The following is a 23,439-nucleotide window of genomic DNA, read 5'->3' as shown; positions in this document are numbered from 1 at the left end:
TGTGGGCAGTGTGTGTAACAGCATAACTTTAGACCGTCCCCTCGCCCATACCCGGGCGCGAACCAGGGACCCTCTGCACACATCAACAACAGTCACTCCTCGAAGCATCGTTACCCATCGCTCCACAAAAGCCGCGACCCTTGCAGAGCAAGGGGAACCACTACTTCAAGGTCTCAGAGCAAGTGACGTCGCCGATTGAAACGCTATTTAGCGCGCACCGCTAACTAAGCTAGCCGTTTCACATCCGTTACATGTGCACATAGCCTGTCTTCTCTTGAGAGCCAGGTCTGCCTACGGCGGCCTTTCTCAATAGCAATGCTCACTGAGTCTGTACATAGTCAAAGCTTTCCTTAAGTTTGGGTCAGTCACAGGGGTCAGGTATTCTGCCACTGTGTACTCTCTGTTTAGGGCCAAGTAGCATTCTAGTTTGCTCTGTTTTCTTTTGTTAATTCTTTCCTATGTGTAAAGTAATTATCTTTTTGTTTTGTCATGATTTAGTTGTCTCCAAACAGAACCACACTAACTCACACACTCTAGGCCCTGTGGGCCCAAATACCATTACACACCACCTGGAGAGGTTTTCATTCTCATGGTGACAGCTTTCCCAAACCTAGTGGAGGAACCCAACGCACTATACGCACGCACGCAGCAAGACAATGATCCAAAACACACAATCAAGTCTACAAGAAAATGGCTAAAAAGCAACAAATTTGAAGTTTTGGAATGGACCAGTCAAAGTCCAGACCTAATGATCCCAATCGAGATGTTGTGGCAGGATTTGAAACAAGCAGTTTAAGCAGTTCTGCATGTAAGAGTGGGACACAATTCCTCCAGAGCGACGTGAGAGACAACTACAGGAAGCGTTTGGTTGCAGTCAGCGCTGCTGAAGGTGGTTCAACCACTTATTGAGTGTGAGGGGGAAATGACGTTTTCACACTGGAGAATTGGTCGTTCCATAACTTTTGTTAATTAAATAAATAAAATAAGTATATTTTTGTTGTTGTTATTTGTAAACTCAGGTTCCGTTTATCTAATATTAGCTTTTGGTTGAAGATCTGATGACATTCAGTATAAAAAATAATATGTTTAAAATCAGAAAGGGGACAAATACTTTTTCATGTCTCTGTGCCTCTCTTTCTTTGTCTCTGTATCTCCCTCTCTCCTCCGTTCCTTCAGATCGTTGTTTCTAGTTTCTAAAAGTCTGTTTTTTAATACACACAGACACACGTTGAAATATTCACACAGTCTGACAAGCCCCTCCCCCATGCATCTGCTGCGCCTGCTGATGATGTCACAGAACTGGAACACAGTGACCCTACGCTCCTCCTATACACACACTTGCACACTAAGCCCACCCAACACTGAGCCCACCCAACACTGAGCCCACCCAACACTAAGCCTACCCAACACTAAGCCTACCCAACACTAAGCCTACCCAACACTATAAGCCCACCCAACACTAAGCCCACCCAACACTGAGCCCACCCAACACTAAGCCCACCCAACACTAAGCCCACCCAACACTGAGCCCACCCAACACTAAGCCCACCCAACACTAAGCAAACCCAACACTAAGCCCACCCAACACTAAGCCCACCCAACACTAAGCCCACCCAACACTGAGCCCACCCAACACTGAGCCCACCCAACACTGAGCCCACCCAACACTGAGCCCACCCAACACTAAGCCTACCCAACACTAAGCCTACCCAACACTAAGCCTACCCAACACTAAGCCCACCCAACACTAAGCCCACCCAACACTAAGCCCACCCAATACTAAGCCCACCCAACACTAAGCCCACCCAACACTAAGCCCACCCAAGCACAAGTAAATGTGTTTCCTAGATGAGAAGTTGACATTGAACCAGATTACAACTAAACCAGGTAAAGACAACATGACAACATCATGACTATGATGTCATCTTTAACATATATCTGGTCATTTAAATCACATAAAGATGTATATTTCTGGTTGCTAAAAAGATGTGGACAAAATGTCCTTCTGCAACCAGAATACAACCTGACTCATTGACTGCAACCTGTTTTGCACGCAGGATAATTACAGCACGACATACTATTTGTTACATACAACTGACTTAGAGAAAGAGAGAGCGATAGATAAGGATATAGAAAGAGAGAGAAAGAGAGAGCGATAGATAAGGATATAGAAAGAGAGAGAAAGAGAGAGCGATAGATAAGGATATAGAAAGAGAGAGAAAGAGAGAGCGATAGATAAGGATATAGAAAGAGAGAGCGATAGATAAGGATATAGAAAGAGAGAGAAAGAGAGAGCGATAGATAAGGATATAGAAAGAGAGAGAAAGAGAGAGCGATAGATAAGGATATAGAAAGAGAGAGAAAGAGAGAGCGATAGATAAGGATATAGAAAGAGAGAGAAAGAGAGAGCGATAGATAAGGATATAGAAAGAGAGAGAAAGAGAGAGCGATAGATAAGGATATAGAAAGAGAGAGCGATAGATAAGGATATAGAAAGAGAGTGCGATAGATAAGGATATAGAAAGAGAGAGAAAGAGAGAGCGATAGATAAGGATATAGAAAGAGAGAGCGATAGATAAGGATATAGAAAGAGAGAGCGATAGATAAGGATATAGAAAGAGAGTGCGATAGATAAGGATATAGAAAGAGAGAGCGATAGATAAGGATATAGAAAGAGAGAGCGATAGATAAGGATATAGAAAGAGAGAGCGATAGATAAGGATATAGAAAGAGAGAGCGATAGATAAGGATATAGAAAGAGAGAGCGATAGATAAGGATTTAGAAAGAGAGAGAAAGAGAGTTATGGGAAAGGTCTCACGTGTCGGTGAAAGAGAATCAAAGAGTTTCTTGGCTTTGAGCAGATGGCACACACACACACACACACACACACACACACACACACACACACACACACACACACACACACACACACACACACACACACACACACACACACACACACACACACACCTGGAAAAGAGATCACAGCCCTGTTCAGGAAATACATTAAACTACAACCACACTGCAACAGGTGCTCTGATAGGAAATACTTTAAACTACATTACCCATACATGTAACAGCACTACAACAGCAAAAGCCTACAGATGTCCCACTCATAATTATCCTGCCAGCTCTAGGATGGCTGTGGCAAAAGCACACACACACACACACACACATTCCATAGCATGGTGCTTTCACACACACTCTATAGTCACTGCCTTTGATGTGAGTGTGGGAACGTTCAGGGAGGGAGAGAGTGAGAGGGGAGAGAGGGAGAGGGGAGAGAAAGTAAGGGAAAATAGTTAAGTGGATCAAAAGCCAGGGGCATAACATTTTTATATTATTGGTCCACGGGACCCTTCGTTATCTTTATCGGGAATACAGGAAGGAGCTTGGTTGGGAAGTACCGGAATACCGGCCACCGGTATTGAACCCTAGATAGAGCGAGGGGAAACGAGTGAGTGAGATAGAGATTCTGTCTTGAAGAATCTGTCTTTGGACAGTGTAGTATATTGACTGATACAGTCAGAGCAGTGTGTGTACCACAGTACTCCAGTCAAACAGAGGTTACTTTATATAAAACTCCAGTCTCTGTAATAGATGTACATGCACACGCACGCACGCACGCACACACACACACACACACACACACACACACACACACACACACACACACACACACACACACACACACACTGCTCTGAGGTCTCAGTAATCACACTCAGTAAAGAACAGCTCAACTGGTCTTCAAACACACTGCTTCACCCCAACTCTCACTAAACCCAGTGACCTGAGCGTGTGTGTGTGTGTGTGTGTGTGTGTGTGTGTGTGTGTGTGTGTGTGTGTGTGTGTGTGTGTGTGTGTGTGTGTGTGTGTGTGTGTGTGGTCATAGAGGGTGTTCTGTTCCAGTGACCTCTCCTGTCTGCTTCCTCAACCTGAGTGTGCAGAGTAACACCCCCTATACACACAGACACACTGTCTAACCCTAAAGCCTGTCGCATGCTATCTAGTCCAAACACCTCCTGCATATATTATGAGGAGATTTAGAGAAGTTGTTATTCCTTCTTGTGTTCGGCAGTAGTTTGTTTCCCCCCGCTGTTCTTTTTCTCTCGGGGCAAGTCGAAGTTCAGTAGCTGAAGTCTACACCCCTTCGTCTGTGATAGTTCCCATCTCTACCGTTGAACTATGTACCGGATTTTTCTATGAAGTGTTTGTTGTCATTCAATGCGAGACGACTAGTTTTCATGCACATTTTGTTCACTTGTGAAATATTGCACCAAATGTCTTAGCTAGGTGTCAAATTGCATGTCTTGGGCCTCCCGAGTGGTGCAGTGGTCTAAGGGACTGCATCGCAGTGCTAGCTGTGCCACCTGAGATTCTGGCTCGAGTCCAGGTTCTGTCGAAGCAGGCCGAGACCGGGAGACCCATGGGGCGGCGCAAAATTGGCCCAGCGTCGTCTGGGTTAGGGGAGGGTTTTGCCGGCAGGGATATCATTGTCCCATCGTGCACTAGCGACTCCTGTGGCGGGCCAGGCACAATGCAAGCTGACACCGTCGCCAGGTGTTTCCTCCGACACATTGGTGCGGCTGGCTTCCGGGTTAAGTGGGCATTGTGTCAAGAAGCAGTGCGGCTTGGCTGGGTTGTGTTTCGGGGGACGTACGGCTCTCGACCTTCGCCTCTCCCGAGTCCATACGGGAGTTGCAGCGATGGGACAAGACTGTAACTACCAATTGGGGAGAAAAAGGGGTAAAAAAATAAATAATAATAATTGCATGACTGAGACCTCTGTAAAAACACAAAAATGTATTACAGATTTCTTGATTTATCTTAGATTAATTCGGACTATTTTGAGGAAGTGTTACTGGCTACGTTGTTGCAGTGACTCGAGAGGGACAAACAACAATATTGCCACATTTTTTCAAGATTTTCAAGCAAAGGTATTTTATGACCAAATCGCCACATGGGTGGAATGTTATTAATATTTTTCATAATTTCACAATTAATCTAAATTATATTTAAAAATAATATATAAATATGTGTCGCTATGTAAAAATGTGGACAACCCTTCAAATTAGTGGATTCGTCTATTTCACCTGTTGCTGACAGGTGTATAAAATTGAGCACACAGTCATGCAATCTCCATAGACAAACATTAGCAGTAGAATGGCCTTACTGAAGAGCCCAGTGACTTTCAACGTGGCATCATCATAGGATTCCACCTTTCCAACAAGTCAGTTCGTCAAATTTCTGCCCTGCTAGAGCTGCCCCGGTGAACTGTAAGTGCTGTTATTGTAAAGTGGAAACGTCTAGGAGCAACAATGGCTCAGCCGCGAAGTGGTAGGCCACACAAGCTCACAGAACGGGACCGCTGAAGTGCGTAGCGTGTAAAAATCATCTGTCCTTGGTTACTCGGCTGGAGTGGTGTAAAGCTCGCCGCCATTGGACTCTGGAGCAGTGGAAACACGTTCTCTGGAGTGATGAATCACGCTTCGCCACCTGGCAGTCCAACGGACAAATCTGGGTTTGGCGGATGCCAGGAGAACGCTACTCGCACGATGTAGTGCCAACTGTAAAGTGCCAACTACAAAGCTTAGTGGCAACTGTAAAGCATAGTAGCAACTGTAACGCATAGTGCCAACTGTAAAGTTTGGTAGAGGAGGAATTATGGTCTGGGGCTGTTTTCATGGTACGGGCTAGGCCCCTTAGTTCCAGTGAAGTGGCAATTGAACGCTACAACATACATTCTTGATGATTCTGTGCTTCCGACTTTGTGTCGGAAGCACAATGTTCCAACATCTAGTGGAAACACTTCCCAGATGAGTGGAGGCTATTGTAGCAGCAATGTTCCAACATCTAGTGGAAACACTTCCCAGATGAGTGTAGTCTGTTATAGCAGCAAAGGGGGGACAGATTCCATATTAATGCCCATGATTTTGCAATGTTCGACGAGGAGGTGTCCACATATTTTTGGTCATGTGGTATATTTCAGTCATCTGTGATGTATATAAAGGGTAATATTGAAATGCAAACTCAAAATGTAATACATTTCAACTCTATATCTGACATGGTGCAGGTGTCTCCTTTTTAAGCCCACAACCATGTGTGTGAAGGTGTATACTCTTGTTTCAAAGAAGATTTGTTTAAAACTATCAAGAAACACTCTGTGACCCTGATTCAGCCCACTGCAGTATAAGGTTATTAATGGAGTATGCGACCACAGACGTTGGCTTTCGCCTCGCCAAGTTCTGCTAGGAGCAAACAGAACCTGGTCTGCAGGTGCCTTAACCCATACGCTGTCTGGCCCAACCTGTACCTGACACTGGGCTGGAAACATATCCTACCCACTCAGAGACTCTGGCAGTACAAACACATCTTCTCCCTGCCTGCCTGTCTGTCTGGGTGTCTGTCTGTCTCTTTGGCATCTGACAAAAGCTCTGAGACCTAATTGAATTGCACACTGGGTGGAGGATGAAGGTTGGGTAATTAGCTAGAATAACATAGTAGGGGAGGGGGGCTGTCTGAGCCAAGACTGTACTGAGAGAGAGAGAGAGAGAGACAGAGAGACAGAGAGACAGAGAGAGATAAAGGCAGGGGGGATTTATATCTCACTCTGTTGTGATGTCATCAGAGTGAGACACACCCTTGGAGTTACAGGAATCCCCCTGGTCTATAATAGCTTGTTATATACCAGTATGTTTAAAGTACAACACAAGCCATCGAATATCACACACACACATCTAGCTAAGCACAATGTTGTGATGTCAACAGAGAACAGGGATGAGGTCATCAAAATGAGACAGGTGTAACTGAGGCTCAGGGTTGTGATATCATAAGCGTGTGACCTACCCTGGATGCATTGCAGCGAGCCGTCCTCCGCTCTGATGGTGAAGGTCTCCCCTGGATTCACCTGTACCAGGATCACCTGTCGAGACCAGAGAGACAGATCAGACAAAACACAACGATAACAGACCGGTTCAGACACAGCACAATGATAACAGACCAGTTCAGACACAACACAATGATAACAGAATGGTTCAGACAAAACACAACGATAACAGACCGGTTCAGACACAGCACAATGATAACAGACCAGTTCAGACACAGCACAATGATAACAGAATGGTTCAGACAAAACACAACGATAACAGACCGGTTCAGACACAGCACAATGATAACAGACCGGTTCAGACACAACACATCGATAAGACCGGTTCAGACACAACACAATGATAAGACCGGTTCAGACACAACACAATGATAACAGACCGGTTCAGACACAACACATCGATAAGACCGGTTCAGACACAACACATCGATAAGACCGGTTCAGACACAACACATCGATAAGACCGGTTCAGACACAACACAATGATAACAGACCGGTTCAGACACAACACAATGATAACAGACCGGTTCAGACACAACACAATGATAACAGACCGGTTCAGACACAACACAATGATAACAGACCGGTTCAGACACAACACATCGATAAGACCGGTTCAGACACAACACAATGATAACAGACTGGTTCAGACACAACACATCGATCACAGACCGGTTCAGACAGACACAACACATCGATCACAGACCGGTTCAGACACAACACATCGATCACAGACCGGTTCAGACACAACACATCGATCACAGACCGGTTCAGACACAACGCATCGATCACAGACCGGTTCAGACACAACACATCGATCACAGACCGGTTCAGACACAACACAACGATCACAGACCGGTTCAGACACAACACATCGATCACAGACCGGTTCAGACACAACACATCGATCACAGACCGGTTCAGACACAACACATCGATAAGACCGGTTCAGACACAACACAACAATCACAGACCGGTTCAGACACAACACAACGATCACAGACATACATGAGAAGGAAACAAAGACATTACTCACACTCAGTCAGGACAAACACACACACACACTGATCGCCCCCAGGCCTCAAACACTCAAGACAACTGCATATATTTGCGGGCTGTTTGAGTGTGAAGCATCTTACCGTCATAATGTCCATGTGGAGGTTGCTGAGACTGTGGCTGTAGACATGGAACACATGTCCTGCCATGGCACATTCATACACACCACACACACAAACCCCGCAAACCCACCACGCACACACACAAACCCCGCAAACCCACCACGCACACACACAAACCCCGCAAACCCACCACGCACACACACAAACCCCGTAAACGCACCACACACACACACACAAACCCCGCAAACGCACCACACACACACACAAACCCCGCAAATGCACCACACACACACACACACAAACCCCACAAACCCACCACACACACACACAAACCCACCACACACACACAAACCCTGCAAACCCACACAAACCCTGCAAACCCACACAAACCCTGCAAACCCACACACAAACCCCGCAAACCCACCACACACACACACAAACTCCGCAAACCCACCACACACACACAAACCCTGCAAACCCTCCACACACACACACACAAACCCTGCAAACCCACCACACACACACACAAACCCACACACAAACCCACCACACACACACACACAAACCCGCCACACAGACACACAAACCACGCAAAACACACACTACACGTGCTACAGGTGTGTCTTCTTCCCAGCCCGTTCATATCCCCTCCTGTTCAATCTGCGTCTTCCCATAGTGACGTTAAGCTGCTCTCGCCCTTTCCCCTCACATGCAAACGGACACACACACTTCCTGCATTGTCTGCTGCTGCTGTTGCTATGGGAACCATGGCGCGCACTAGCGGGCGGCCCAGGTTTACAGAGGAGAGCCCCATCACATAGAGACACGCCCACAAGGTTTATAGTGATACAGCACTACATCCACGAACAAACTGTCTGTATGTTCCATGTGTTATGTCTTCAATTGTTTTCTGAGGGCTTTTACCTCTACAGGTAGACAACACACACACACACACACACACACACACACAGCCCGTCTCGGTGTCTGGGTTTTCTGCAGATAGTCATCTGACCAGCCTGTCTGACAGTCCTCTTTGATCCCTAGTAGGAACCTTCTTTATTGGGTGTTACAATGAAAACGCTCCTTAAGGATTTCCCTCAGGGAAGGGCTTGAACGGGACACCTCCTTCACACTAGCCGAACTGCGTTTGGCATTTGTACAATGTGCGTGTGTGTGTGTGTGTGTGTTACCAACCTGTTGCGCTGCGTCTCCATTAACCATGTGTTGCATCAGCGGCAGCTCCCCGTTCAGCAGCGGAGGCGGAGCTAAGTCCATCAGCTGGTCGGTCATCATCATGGTGACGTACATTCATGGATACACACACTGGCCTGGCCTACCTTGAGAGAGAGACAGAGACAGAGAGAGAGAGAGATAGTTAAATTCTACATTACGACATAAATGACATAGAGTACACATAAAGGCTGGTCTGGCCTACAATGTTCAATGAAACAAACTGTACATCACAGAGTTGAAAACTGTCCCATGAGATCACACACACACACACAGAACCACTTTAACTCCAGATACTGAGGTCAGCACTACACTACACCCCCCCCCCCCCCCCTACACACACAGAACCACTTTAACTCCAGATACTGAGGTTAGCACTACACTACACCCCCCCCCCCTACACACACAGAGCCACTTTAACTCCAGATACTGAGGTTAGCACTACACTACACCCCCCCCCCCCCTACACACACAGAACCACTTTAACTCCAGATACTGAGGTTAGCACTACACTACACCCCCCCCCCCCCCTACACACACAGAACCACTTTAACTCCAGATACTGAGGTTAGCACTACACTACACCCCCCCCCCCCCCTACACACACAGAACCACTTTAACTCCAGATACTGAGGTTAGCACTACACTACACCCCCCCCCCCCCCTACACAAACAGAACCACTTTAACTCCAGATACTGGGGTTAGCACTACACTACACCTACCCCCCCCTACACACACAGAACCACTTTAACTACAGATACTGAGGTCAGCACTACACCCCCCCCCCCCACACACAGAACCACTTTAACTCCAGATACTGAGGTTAGCACTACACTACACCCCCCCCCCTACACACACAGAGCCACTTTAACTCCAGATACTGAGGTTAGCACTACACTACACCCCCCCCCCCCCCCCCCCCCCCCCCACACACACACACAGAACCACTTTAACTCCAGGTACTGAGGTCAGCACTACACTACACCCCCCCCCCCCCCCCCCCCCCTAGACACACACATAACCACTTTAACTCCAGATGCTGAGGTCAGCACTACACTACACCCCCCCCCCCCCCCCCCACACACACACACACAGAACCACGTTAACTCCAGATACTGAGGTCAGCACTACACTACACCCCCCCCCCCCCTACACACACAGAACCACTTCAACTCCAGATACTGAGGTTAGCACTACACTACACCCCCCCCCCCCAAACCCCTACACACACAGAACCACTTTAACTCCAGATACTGAGGTCAGCACTACACCCCCCCCCCCCCCCACACACAGAACCACTTTAACTCCAGATACTGAGGTTAGCACTACACTACACCCCCCCCCCCCCCCCCCTAGACACACACATAACCACTTTAACTCCAGATGCTGAGGTCAGCACTACACTACACCCCCCCCCCCCCCCACACACACACACACACACAGAACCACGTTAACTCCAGATACTGAGGTCAGCACTACACTACACCCCCCCCTACACACACAGAACCACTTCAACTCCAGATACTGAGGTTAGCACTACACTACACCCCCCCCCCCCCCCCCCCCACACACACACACAGAACCACTTTAACTCCAGGTACTGAGGTCAGCACTACACTACACCCCCCCCCCCCCCCAGACACACACATAACCACTTTAACTCCAGATGCTGAGGTCAGCACTACACTACACCCCCCCCCCCCCCCCACACACACAGAACCACGTTAACTCCAGATACTGAGGTCAGCACTACACTACACCCCCCCCCCCCCCTACACACACAGAACCACTTCAACTCCAGATACTGAGGTTAGCACTACACTACACCCCCCCCCCCCCCCCTACACACAGAACCACTTTAACTCCAGATACTGAGGTCAGCTCTACACTACACCCCCCCCCCCCCTACACACACACAGAACCACTTTAACTCCAGATACTGAGGTCAGCACTACACTACACCCCCCGCCCCCCCTACACACACAGAACCACTTTAACTCCAGATACTGAGGTTAGCACTACACTACACCCCCCGCCCCCCCTACACACACAGAACCACTTTAACTCCAGATACTGAGGTCAGCACTAAATTACACTACACCCCCCCCCCCCCCTAGACACACACATAACCACTTTAACTCCAGATGCTGAGGTCAGCACTACACTACACCCCCCCCCCCCCCCCCCCCACACACACACACACACACAGAACCACGTTAACTCCAGATACTGAGGTCAGCACTACACTACACCCCCCCCCCCCCCTACACACACAGAACCACTTCAACTCCAGATACTGAGGTTAGCACTACACTACACCCCCCCCCCCCCCCCCTACACACAGGACCACTTTAACTCCAGATACTGAGGTCAGCTCTACACTACACCCCCCCCCCCCTACACACACACAGAACCACTTTAACTCCAGATACTGAGGTCAGCACTACACTACACCCCCCGCCCCCCCTACACACACAGAACCACTTTAACTCCAGATACTGAGGTTAGCACTACACTACACCCCCCGCCCCCCCTACACACACAGAACCACTTTAACTCCAGATACTGAGGTCAGCACTACACTACACTACACCCCCCCCCCCCCTAGACACACACATAACCACTTTAACTCCAGATGCTGAGGTCAGCACTACACTACACCCCCCCCCCCCCCCCTAGACACACACATAACCACTTTAACTCCAGATACTGAGGTCAGCACTACACTACACCCCCCCACCTACATACACACAGAACCATTTTAACTCCAGATACTGAGGTCAGCACTACACTACACCCCCCCCCCCCCCCTAGACACACACATAACCACTTTAACTCCAGATACTGAGGTCAGCACTACACTACACCCCCCCCCTACACACACAGAACCACTTCAACTCCAGATACTGAGGTTAGCACTACACTACACCCCCCCCCCCCCCCCTACACACAGGACCACTTTAACTCCAGATACTGAGGTCAGCTCTACACTACACCCCCCACCCCCCTACACACACACAGAACCACTTTAACTCCAGATACTGAGGTCAGCACTACACTACACCCCCCGCCCCCCCTACACACACAGAACCACTTTAACTCCAGATACTGAGGTTAGCACTACACTACACCCCCCGCCCCCCCTACACACACAGAACCACTTTAACTCCAGATACTGAGGTCAGCACTACACTACACTACACCCCCCCCCCTAGACACACACATAACCACTTTAACTCCAGATGCTGAGGTCAGCACTACACTACACCCCCCCCCCCCCCCCTAGACACACACATAACCACTTTAACTCCAGATACTGAGGTCAGCACTACACTACACCCCCCCACCTACATACACACAGAACCATTTTAACTCCAGATACTGAGGTCAGCACTACACTACACCCCCCCCCCCCCCCCTAGACACACACATAACCACTTTAACTCCAGATACTGAGGTCAGCACTACACTACACCCCCCCCCCCCTACACACACAGAACCACTTTAACTCCAGATACTGAGGTTAGCACTACACTACACCCCCCCCCCCTACACACACACAGAACCACTTTAACTCCAGATACTGAGGTCAGCACTACACTACACCCCCCCCCCCCCTACACACACACACAGAACCACTTTAACTCCAGATACTGACGTTAGCACTACACCCCCCCCCCCCCCCCCTACATGCACACAGAACCACTTTAACTCCAGATACTGAGGTCAGCACTACACTACACCCCCCCCCCCCCTACACACACACAGAACCACTTTAACTCCAGATACTGTGGTTAGCACTACCCCCCCCCCCCCTACACACACAAAGAACCACTTTAACTCCAGATACTGAGGTTAGCACTACACCCCCCCTCCCCCCCCTACACACACACAGAACCAATTTAACTCCAGATACTGAGGTTAGCACTACACTACACCCCCCCCCCCCCCCCCCCACACACACACACACACACAGAACCAATTTAACTCCAGATACTGAGGTCAGCACTACACCAAACCCCTCCCCCCCTACACACACAGAACCAATTTAACTCCAGATACTGAGGTCAGCACTACACTACACCCCCCCCCCCCCTACACACACAGAACCAATTTAACTCCAGATACTGAGGTCAGCACTACACCACACTACACCCCCCCCCCTACACACACAGAACCACTTTAACTCCAGATAATGAGGTTAGCACTACACCCCCCCCCCCCCCTACACACACACAGAACCACTTTAACTCCAGATACTGAGGTTAGCACTACACCCCCCCTCCCCCCCCCCTACACACACACAGAACCAATTTAACTCCAGATACTGAGGTTAGCACTACACTACACCCCCCCCCCCCCCACACACACACACACAGAACCAATTTAACTCCAGATACTGAGGTCAGCACTACACCAAACCCCTCCCCCCCTACACACACAGAACCAATTTAACTCCAGATACTGAGGTCAGCACTACACTACACCCCCCCCCCCCCCCCTACACACACACAGAACCACTTTAACTCCAGATACTGAGGTCAGCACTACACTACACCCCCCCCCCCTACACACACAGAACCACTTTAACTCCAGATACTGAGGTTAGCACTACACCCCCCCCCCACCCCTACACACACACAGAACCACTTTAACTCCAGATACTGAGGTCAGCACTACACTACAACCCCCCCCCCCCCCCTACACACACACAGAACCACGTTAACTTCAGATACTGAGGTCAGCACTACACTACACCCCCCCCCCCCCCTACACACACAGAACCACTTTAACTCCAGATACTGAGGTCAGAACTACACTACACCCCCCCCCCCCCCCCCCACACACACATAACCACTTTAACTCCAGATACTGACGTCAGCACTACACCAAACCCCTCCCCCCCTACACACACAGAACCACTTTAACTCCAGATACTGAGGTCAGCACTACACTACACCCCCCCCCCCCCCACACACACAGAACCACTTTAACTCCAGATACTGAGGTCAGCACTACACTACACCACCACCCCCCTACACACACACAGAACCACTTTAACTCCAGATACTGAGGTTAGCACTACACTACACCCACCCCCCCCCTACACACACAGAACCACTTTAACTCCAGATACTGAGGTTAGCACTACACTACAGCCCCCCCCCCCCCCTACACACACAGAACCACTTTAACTCCAGATACTGAGGTTAGCACTACACTACACCCCCCCCCCCCCTACACACACAGATAACCATTTTAACTCCAGATACTGAGGTTAGCACTACACTACACTACACCCCCCCCCCTACACACACACAGAACCACTTTAACTCCAGATACTGAGGTCAGCACTACACTACACCCCCCCCCCCCCACACACACACACAGAACCACTTTAACTCCAGATACTGAGGTCAGCACTACACTACACCACCCCCCCCCCTACACACACACAGAACCACTTTAACTCCAGATACTGAGGTTAGCACTACACTACACCCACCCCCCCCCTACACACACAGAACCACTTTAACTCCAGATACTGAGGTTAGCACTACACTACACCCCCCCCCCCCTACACACACAGAACCACTTTAACTCCAGATACTGAGGTTAGCACTACACTACACCCCCCCACCCCTACACACACAGAGAACCATTTTAACTCCAGATACTGAGGTTAGCACTACACTACACCCCCCCCCCCCCCCTACACACACACAGAACCACTTTAACTCCAGATACTGAGGTCAGCACTACACTACACCACCCCCCCCCCTACACACACACAGAACCACTTTAACTCCAGATACTGACGTCAGCACTACACTACACCCCCCCCCCCCCCCCACATACACAGAACCACTTTAACTCCAAATACTGAGGTCAGCACTACACCCCCCCCCCCCCACACATACACACACAGAACCATTTTAACTCCAGATACTGAGGTCAGCACTACACTACACCCCCCCCCCCCCCCCCTACATACACAGAACCACTTTAACTCCAGATACTGAGGTCAGCACTACACTACACCCCCCCCCCCCCCCCCCCTACATACACAGAACCACTTTAACTCCAGATACTGAGGTCAGCACTACACTACACCCCCCCACACACACAGAACCAATTTAACTCCAGATACTGACGTCAGCACTACACTACACCCCCCCCCCCCCCTACACACACACAGAACTACTTTAACTCCAGATACTGACGTCAGCACTACACTACACCCCCCCCCCCTACACACACACAGAACCACTTTAACTCCAGATACTGACGTCAGCACTACACTACACCCCCCCCCACACACACACACAGAACCACTTTAATTCCAGATACAGACGTCAGCACTACACTACACCCCCCCACCCCTACACACACATGCACACGCACACACACACACCTCTCTCTGGAGGCAGGTGAGGTAGGTGTTGTAATTGGGGGCTGCTGAGTGATATCACTACAAAAAGCTGCTGACTAATGACTATAGGAGCAATGTTGCTGTTCACACAGACACACACACACACACAGGAAAAGAGACACACACACACACACACACACACACACAGACACAGAGACAAACAGACACACTAGGGCTGGCCTAAAAATCCTCTCTCAATGTTTTCAAATTCATGGGCCATTCACGATTAATATAGCTAGATTTTGTTTAATGTTTTCTCTGAATAAGCTTCGTTGTACAATTAATGGTAAAATACACTGCATTTCAAACAGTCAGCAATAATCAAATGAATTCAGGGCTTGTGAAAGTCTACCTAGGCTGTCACGGATTACCCCGGTACTGCTGCTCCTTCCGTGCACCAGTTCCAGAGGTCTACGCCACCGACCTTCTAGGTGTCACAGGTCCGTTTCATGACGCACACCTGATTCCAATTCCCCTGATTAGTAATTGTATATACAGTTGAAGTCGGAAATGTTCATACACTTAAGTTGGAGTCATTAAAACTCGTTTTTCAACCACTCCACAAATTTCTTGTTAACAAAGTATAGTTTTGGCAAGTCGGTTAGGACATCTACGTTATGCATGACAAGTAATTTTTCCAATAATTGTTTACAGACAGATTATTTCACTTAGAATTCACTGTATCACAATTCCAGTGTGTCAGAAGTTTACAGACACTAAGTTGACTATGCCTTTAAAAAGCGTGGAAAATTCCAGAAAATGATGTCATGGCATTAGAAGCTTCTGATAGGCTAATTGACATCATTTGAGTCAATTGGAGCTGTACCTGTGGATGTATTTCAAGGCCTACCTTCAAACTCAGTGCCACTTTGCTTGACACCATGGGAACATCAAAAGAAATCAGCCAAGACCTCAGAAAAATAATTGTAGACCTCCACAAGTCTGGTTCATCCTTGGGAGCAATTTCCAAATGCCTGAAGGTACCACGTTCATCTGTACAAACAATAGTACGCAAGTATAAACACCATGGGACCACGCAGCTGTCATACCGCTCAAGAAGGAGACGTGTTCTGTCTCCTAGAGAGGAACGTACTTTGGTGCGAAAAGTGCAAATCAATCCCAGAACAACAGCAAAAGACCTTGTGAAGATGCTGGAAGGTACAAAAGTATCTACAGTGGGGCAAAAAAGTATTTAGTCAGCCACCAATTGTGCAAGTTCTCCCACTTAAATAGATGAGAGAGGCCTGTAATTTTCATCATAGGTACACTTCAACTATGACAGACAAAATGAGAAAAAAAATCCAGAAAATCACATTGTAGGATTATTAATGCATTTATTTGCAAATTATGGTCTCGTATTGTTAGTACGGGTCTCGTCCCGCGTATTGTTAGTACGGGTCTCGTCCCGCGTATTCTTAGTACGGGTCTCGTCCCGCGTATTGTTATTACTGGTCTCGTCCCGCGTATTGTTATTACGGGTCTCGTCCCGCGTATTGTTAGTACGGGTCTCGTCCCGCGTATTGTTAGTACGGGTCTCGTCCCGCGTATTGTTAGTACGGGTCTCGTCCCGCGTATTGTTAGTACGTGTCACGTCCCGCGTATTGTTAGTACGGGTCTCGTCCCGCGTATTGTTAGTACGGGTCACGTCCCGCGTATTGTTAGTACGGGTCTCGTCCCGCGTATTGTTATTACGGGTCTCGTCCCGCGTATTGTTAGTACGGGTCTCGTCCCGCGTATCGTTAATACGGGTCTCGTCCCGCGTATTGTTAGTACGGGTCTCGTCCCGCGTATTGTTAGTACGGGTCTCCTCCCGCGTATTGTTAGTACGGGTCTCTTCCCGCGTATTGTTAGTACGGGTCTCTTCCCGCGTATTGTTATTACGGGTCTCGTCCAGTGTATTGTTATTACGGGTCTCGTCCCGCGTATTGTTAGTACGGGTCACGTCCCGCGTATTGTTAGTACGGGTCTCGTCCCGCGTATTGTTAGTACGGGTCTCGTCCCGCGTATTGTTATTACGGGTCTCGTCCTTCGTATTGTTAGTACGGGTCACGTCCCGCGTATTGTTAGTACGGGTCTCGTCCCGCGTATTGTTAGTACGGGTCTCGTCCCGCGTATTGTTAGTACGGGTCTCGTCCCGCGTATCGTTAGTACGGGTCTCGTCCCGCGTATTGTTAGTACGGGTCTCCTCCCTCGTATTGTTAGTACGGGTCTCTTCCCGCGTATTGTTAGTACGGGTCTCTTCCCGCGTATTGTTATTACGGGTCTCGTCCAGTGTATTGTTATTACGGGTCTCGTCCAGTGTATTGTTATTACGGGTCTCGTCCCGCGTATTGTTATTATGGGTCTCGTCCCGCGTATTGTTATTACGGGTCTCATCCCGCGTATTGTTATTACGGGTCTCATCCCGCGTATTGTTATTACGGGTCTCATCCCGCGTATTGTTAGTACGGGTCTCGTCCCGCGTATTGTTAGTACGGGTCTCGTCCCGCGTATTGTTATTACGAGTCTCGTCATGCGTATTGTTAGTACGGGTCTCGTCCCGCGTATTGTTAGTACGTGTCACGTCCCGCGTATTGTTAGTACGGGTCTCGTCCCGCGTATTGTTATTACGGGTCTCGTCCCGCGTATTGTTAGTACGGGTCACGTCCCGCGTATTGTTAGTACGGGTCTCGTCCCGCGTATAGTTATTACGGGTCTCGTCCCGCGTATTGTTAGTACGGGTCTCGTCCCGCGTATCGTTAGTACGGGTCTCGTCCCGCGTATTGTTAGTACGGGTCTCGTCCCGCGTATTGTTAGTACGGGTCTCTTCCCGCATATTGTTAGTACGGGTCTCCTCCCGCGTATTGTTAGTACGGGTCTCATCCCGCGTATTGTTAGTACGGGTCTCATCCCGCGTATTGTTATTACGGGTCTCATCCCGCGTATTGTTAGTACGGGTCTCGTCCCGCGTATTGTTAGTACGGGTCTCGTCCCGCGTATTGTTATTACGAGTCTCGTCCCGCGTATTGTTAGTACGGGTCTCGTCCCGCGTATTGTTAGTACGGGTCTCTTCCCGCGTACTGTTATTACGGGTCTCGTCCCGCATAATCTTTAGAGGTTTATCCTCGCTCTTCTTTTTGGGTTACATCCCTGTGTATTTTATATACATGTTTGTTTTGGGCTTCGTCCCCATGCCTTTTCATGACACGTTGTATTTTGGGTGTAGTAATAAAAAAAACTATTACGTATTCCTGCGCCTGTCTCCGATCCTTCTACAACGTGACATAGGCTAAGCTTTCCACAACCATAAGGCCCACTAATAATGTCATTATTTTATCAAAATAGTTGAATCTGCTTTTTTTGTTGTTGCAATAATCACTGGCTTTCAAATATGTCTATGGAAATGCCCCCCTTCTATTACACATTTCACTACAACCATGCATGATGCATTCACTAATAACAACTAACTTCTTGTAACAGGCATTATAGAAAAGGAACACAGGTCTCACCAACAATCTCTCAAGCACAAGCCCACGTGCTAGTTAGTAGCCAGCTAATCTTTATATTTCAAATTGAGCCAACTTGGATCTGTTGGCTAACAAGGTAGAACAGTTGAATTGTTATGAACACACCCTTCTGTCCGTCTCCAACTGTTTGACCAGCATGCTAGCCTGTCCACTTTGTTCAGATGTTGAAATCAAGTTGCCTACCTTATTTCCAAGAATAAGAATGAGTTGCCAATTCCTTATACTGTATAATTGTGTTTAACCTGTTGCGTGTAGGGGGCAGTATTTTGATGTTTGGATGAAAAACGTACCCAAATGAAACAAGCCTATTTCTCAGGCCCAGAATCTAGAATATGCATATAATTGTCAGATTAGGACAGAAAACACTAAAGTTTCCAAAACTGTCAAAATATTGACTGAGTATAACAGAACTGATATATTGCAGGTGAAAACCTGAAAGGAAGGAAAATCCAACCCGGAAGTGCTGTTTTTCTTGAAAGCTCTCTGTTCCATAGCCTGCCTTTGCTCCATTTAAAGGGATATCAACCAGAGTCCTTTTCCTATGGCTTCCCCATGGTGTGAACAGTCTTCTTTAGGCATTGTTTCAGGCTTTTATTTTGAAAAATGAGCGAGAAAGATCACATCACGTCAGTGGATGGCTGGGTGCGTTTTGCATGCGTTTTGCATGCGATTATATATTGTAAAAACAACCTGAGGATTGATTATAAAAAATGTTTGGCATGTTTCTATGAACTTTACGGATACTACTTGGAATTGTCGTCTGCCTGGTCTTGACCGCTCGAGCCTGTGGATTTCTGAACATAACGCGCCAACCAAATGGAGGTATTTTGGATATTAAAATAATCTTTATGGAACAAAAGGAACATTTATTGTGTAACTGGGAGTCTCGTGAGTGCAAACATCCAAAGATCATCAAAGGTAAGCGATTCATTTTATTGCTTTTCTGACTTGTGACCAATCTACTTGGCTGCTAGCTGTTTGTAATATTTTGTCAACTGAGAGAGACGTCCTTACATAAACGCTTGGTATGCTTTCAACGAAAAGCTTTATTGAAATCTGACATGCCAGGTGGATTAACAACAAGCTAAGCTGTGTTTTGCTATATTGCACTTGTGATTTCATGAAAATTAAATATTTTTAGTAATTTAATTTGAATTTGGCGCTCTGCAATTCAGCGGATGTTGACGAAAATGATCCCGGTAACGGGATGGGTGCATCAAGAAGTTAATGCGTATTGCACATTTATAAAACACAGACTAGACAGATAGTGTTTCTCTTTGGCTAAAACGCTGCTAGCGGAACATGGTACTGCAACAAACTGTGCGTACATTTTCCAGAATCAGTGTTCATTGATACTCCCGTTTAGTAGTGTCTGCTCTTCACGCAGTTTGAGGAGTTGAGACATAAAAAGGGTATCGTCCGAAAGTGAACTTTCCTCTATTACAGTAAAATAATGTCTCGATGCGTTTCCGTGTCCATATGAGCGAGTTGATCTCTCACCTTTGTTGTTGGGAGTGGCAGGGGGAGGGGCTTGGTGTGTGTAAACAGAGAGGAAGAGGCAAAGTGAGAGGTTTCACTCTCGCCAAACTCTGTCCAAAATAAGCACAATTCATGTCTATGGGCATATTTTGGACCTGAGCTTATCGCCTGCCTTCACGAATTTAGAACAACGACTCCCATTGTCAGGGAGACATGAGCATCTGGTCATTATATACAGATCTCTGGTGTAAATGGGAAGGCAACACACAGCACAGAAGGAGCGAAGGAGACATGCGGACATAAAAACTATTTTGAATTTACGCAAAAACATACATTCAAATTAATTGGATATACGGCCCTGCCCTAACACACACACCACAGAGAGAGAGCAGGAGGAACAGAGAGAAACAACGGGAGTGAGAGGAGGCGAGATGGATGGAGAGATGGTGACCTGTCTGCAAAAGTAATGTGGGTGAATTGGGCAAAACTGATGACCCTATACTGACGCAGCGTTTCACACACACACACACACACACACACACACACACACACGGAAACCCACACAAACACACACGGAAACCCACACACACACACGGAAACCCACACACACACACACACACACACACACGGAAACCCACACACACACACACACACGGAAACACACACACGGAAACCCACACACGGAAACCCCCACACACACACGGAAACCCACACACACACACGGAAACCCACACACACACACGGAAACCCACACACACGGAATCCCACACACATGGAAACTAACACACACGGAAACACACACACACACACGGAAACACACACACACACACGGAAACCCACACACAGACGGAAACCCACACACACACGGAAACACACACACACACGGAAACACACACACACACACGGAAACTAACACACATGGAAACACACACACACACACGGAAACTAACACACATGGAAACACACACACACACACGGAAACTAACACACATGGAAACACACACACACACACACACGGAAACCCACACACACACACGGAAACACACACACACGAAAACACACACACACACGGAAACCCACACACACACACGGAAACTAACACACATGGAAACACACACACACGGAAAGTAACACACACGGAAACCCACACACACACACGGAAACCCACACACACACGGAAACACACACACACAGAAACCCACACACACACGGAAACCCACACACACACGGAAACCCACACACACGCGGAAACCCACACACACACGGAAACACACACACACACGGAAACACACACACACGGAAACTAACACACATGGAAACACACACACACACACGGAAACTAACACACATGGAAACACACACACACACACACGGAAACCCACACACACACACGGAAACACACACACACGAAAACACACACACACGGAAACCCACACACACACACGGAAACTAACACACATGGAAACACACACACACACACACGGAAAGTAACACACACGGAAACCCACACACACACACGGAAACCCACACACACACGGAAACACACACACACACACGGAAACCCACACACACACGGAAACACACACACACAGAAACCCACACACACACGGAAACCCACACACACACGGAAACCCACACACACACGGAAACCCACACACACATCATTCCTTCCCTAGTGTACTGTATAAGGGACGGTATTGATTTCCAGAGAGGATAAAAGTCTGATTGGAAAATTCCACAGGAACAATTATCCACTTGTCTGGAGTGTGTGTGTGTGTGTGTATGTGTGTGTGTGCTGTTAGACAGAGAGTCCTGTGTAAGAGCACCTCTCTAATACAACATTAAACACGAGACACTAAGGTGTCATACACCCACACACTTCCCCACAGATAAAGAGAACATAGTCATTCAGAACCTGACCTCAGCATACCACAGTCATCACACACACGTCAGCTTGTCACTCCTGACCCGAGGCTTCTCATCCACCTAACAGACTGTCTGACCCACATCAAGTCTCCCTCACGTGACAGAGAGGGAGAGAGAGAACTTTTGTGAGTGTAATGTTTACTGTTGATTTTTATTGTTTAATTCACTTTTGTTTATTATCTATTTCACTTGTTTCCTATGCCATTCCTATGCCTATTCCCCTTGAATTGAATTGAATTGAGAGAGAGTCTGGAGAGAGAGAGAGAGAGAGAGAGAGACACTCGAGAGAGAGAGAGAGAGAGACGAGAGAGACACTCGAGAGAGAGAGAGAGAGAGAGAGAGAGAGAGAGAGAGAGAGAGAGAGAGAGAGAGAGAGAGAGAGAGACTGGAGAGACTGGAGAGAGAGAGACAAGAGAGAGAGACTAGAAAGAGAGAGAGAGAGAATGGAGAGAGAGAGAAAATGAGAGAGAATGGAGAGAGAGAGAGACTAGAGAGAGAGACTGGAAAGAGATGAGAGAGAGAGACACGAGAGAGAGAGAGAGAGAGAGAGAGAGAGAGAGAGACCCGAGAGAGAGAGAGAGAGAGAAACACTCGAGAGAGAGAGAGAGAGAGAGAGAGACACGAGAGAGAGAGAGTCTGGAGAGAGAGAGAGAGACGCGAGAGCGAGAGCCTGGAGAGAGAGAGAGAGAGAGAGAGAGAGAGACGAGAGAGTGAGAGAGAGACTGGGGAGAATGGAGAGAGAGAGAGACTGGGGAGAATGGAGAGAGAGAGAGACTGGGGAGAATGGAGAGAGAGAGACTAGAGAGAGAGAGACTAGAGAGAGAGAGAGAGAGAGAGAGACTGGAGAGAGAGAGAGACT

General features: G+C 48.1%; 2 protein-coding genes across 4 annotated transcripts in view; both read right to left on the bottom strand.

Annotated features, from left to right (window-relative positions):
• Positions 1–23,439, bottom strand: part of fndc3ba (fibronectin type III domain containing 3Ba) — a 167,913-nt gene that overhangs the window by 115,177 nt on the left and 29,297 nt on the right. For 2 of the 3 annotated variants that reach the window (XM_090240245.1, XM_090240244.1), the window contains exons 2-3: positions 9,200–9,342; positions 6,848–6,923 (exon numbers count right to left, since the gene is read on the bottom strand). In XM_090240245.1, coding sequence (XP_090096371.1) covers positions 6,848–6,923; positions 9,200–9,313 — 190 coding nt within the window. In that variant the 5' untranslated portion in view covers positions 9,314–9,342. The remainder of the gene's footprint in view (positions 1–6,847; positions 6,924–9,199; positions 9,343–23,439) is intronic. The other variant, XM_090240246.1, reaches the window with a different exon arrangement.
• Positions 16,275–19,625, bottom strand: LOC149982300 (uncharacterized). The gene has a single exon (XM_090240247.1). It carries the CDS (start codon positions 18,752–18,754, stop codon positions 17,015–17,017), a length of 1,740 nt encoding a protein of 579 aa, XP_090096373.1. The 5' UTR covers positions 18,755–19,625; the 3' UTR covers positions 16,275–17,014.

The sequence above is a fragment of the Oncorhynchus mykiss genome, chromosome 7 (genome assembly GCF_057628025.1).
Source record: "Oncorhynchus mykiss isolate SJ-2025 chromosome 7, ASM5762802v1, whole genome shotgun sequence".
In the NCBI taxonomy this organism is placed as follows: domain Eukaryota; kingdom Metazoa; phylum Chordata; class Actinopteri; order Salmoniformes; family Salmonidae; genus Oncorhynchus; species Oncorhynchus mykiss.
Note: the sequence above shows the minus strand (reverse complement) of the source record. Positions and strands in the feature narration are given on the sequence as shown.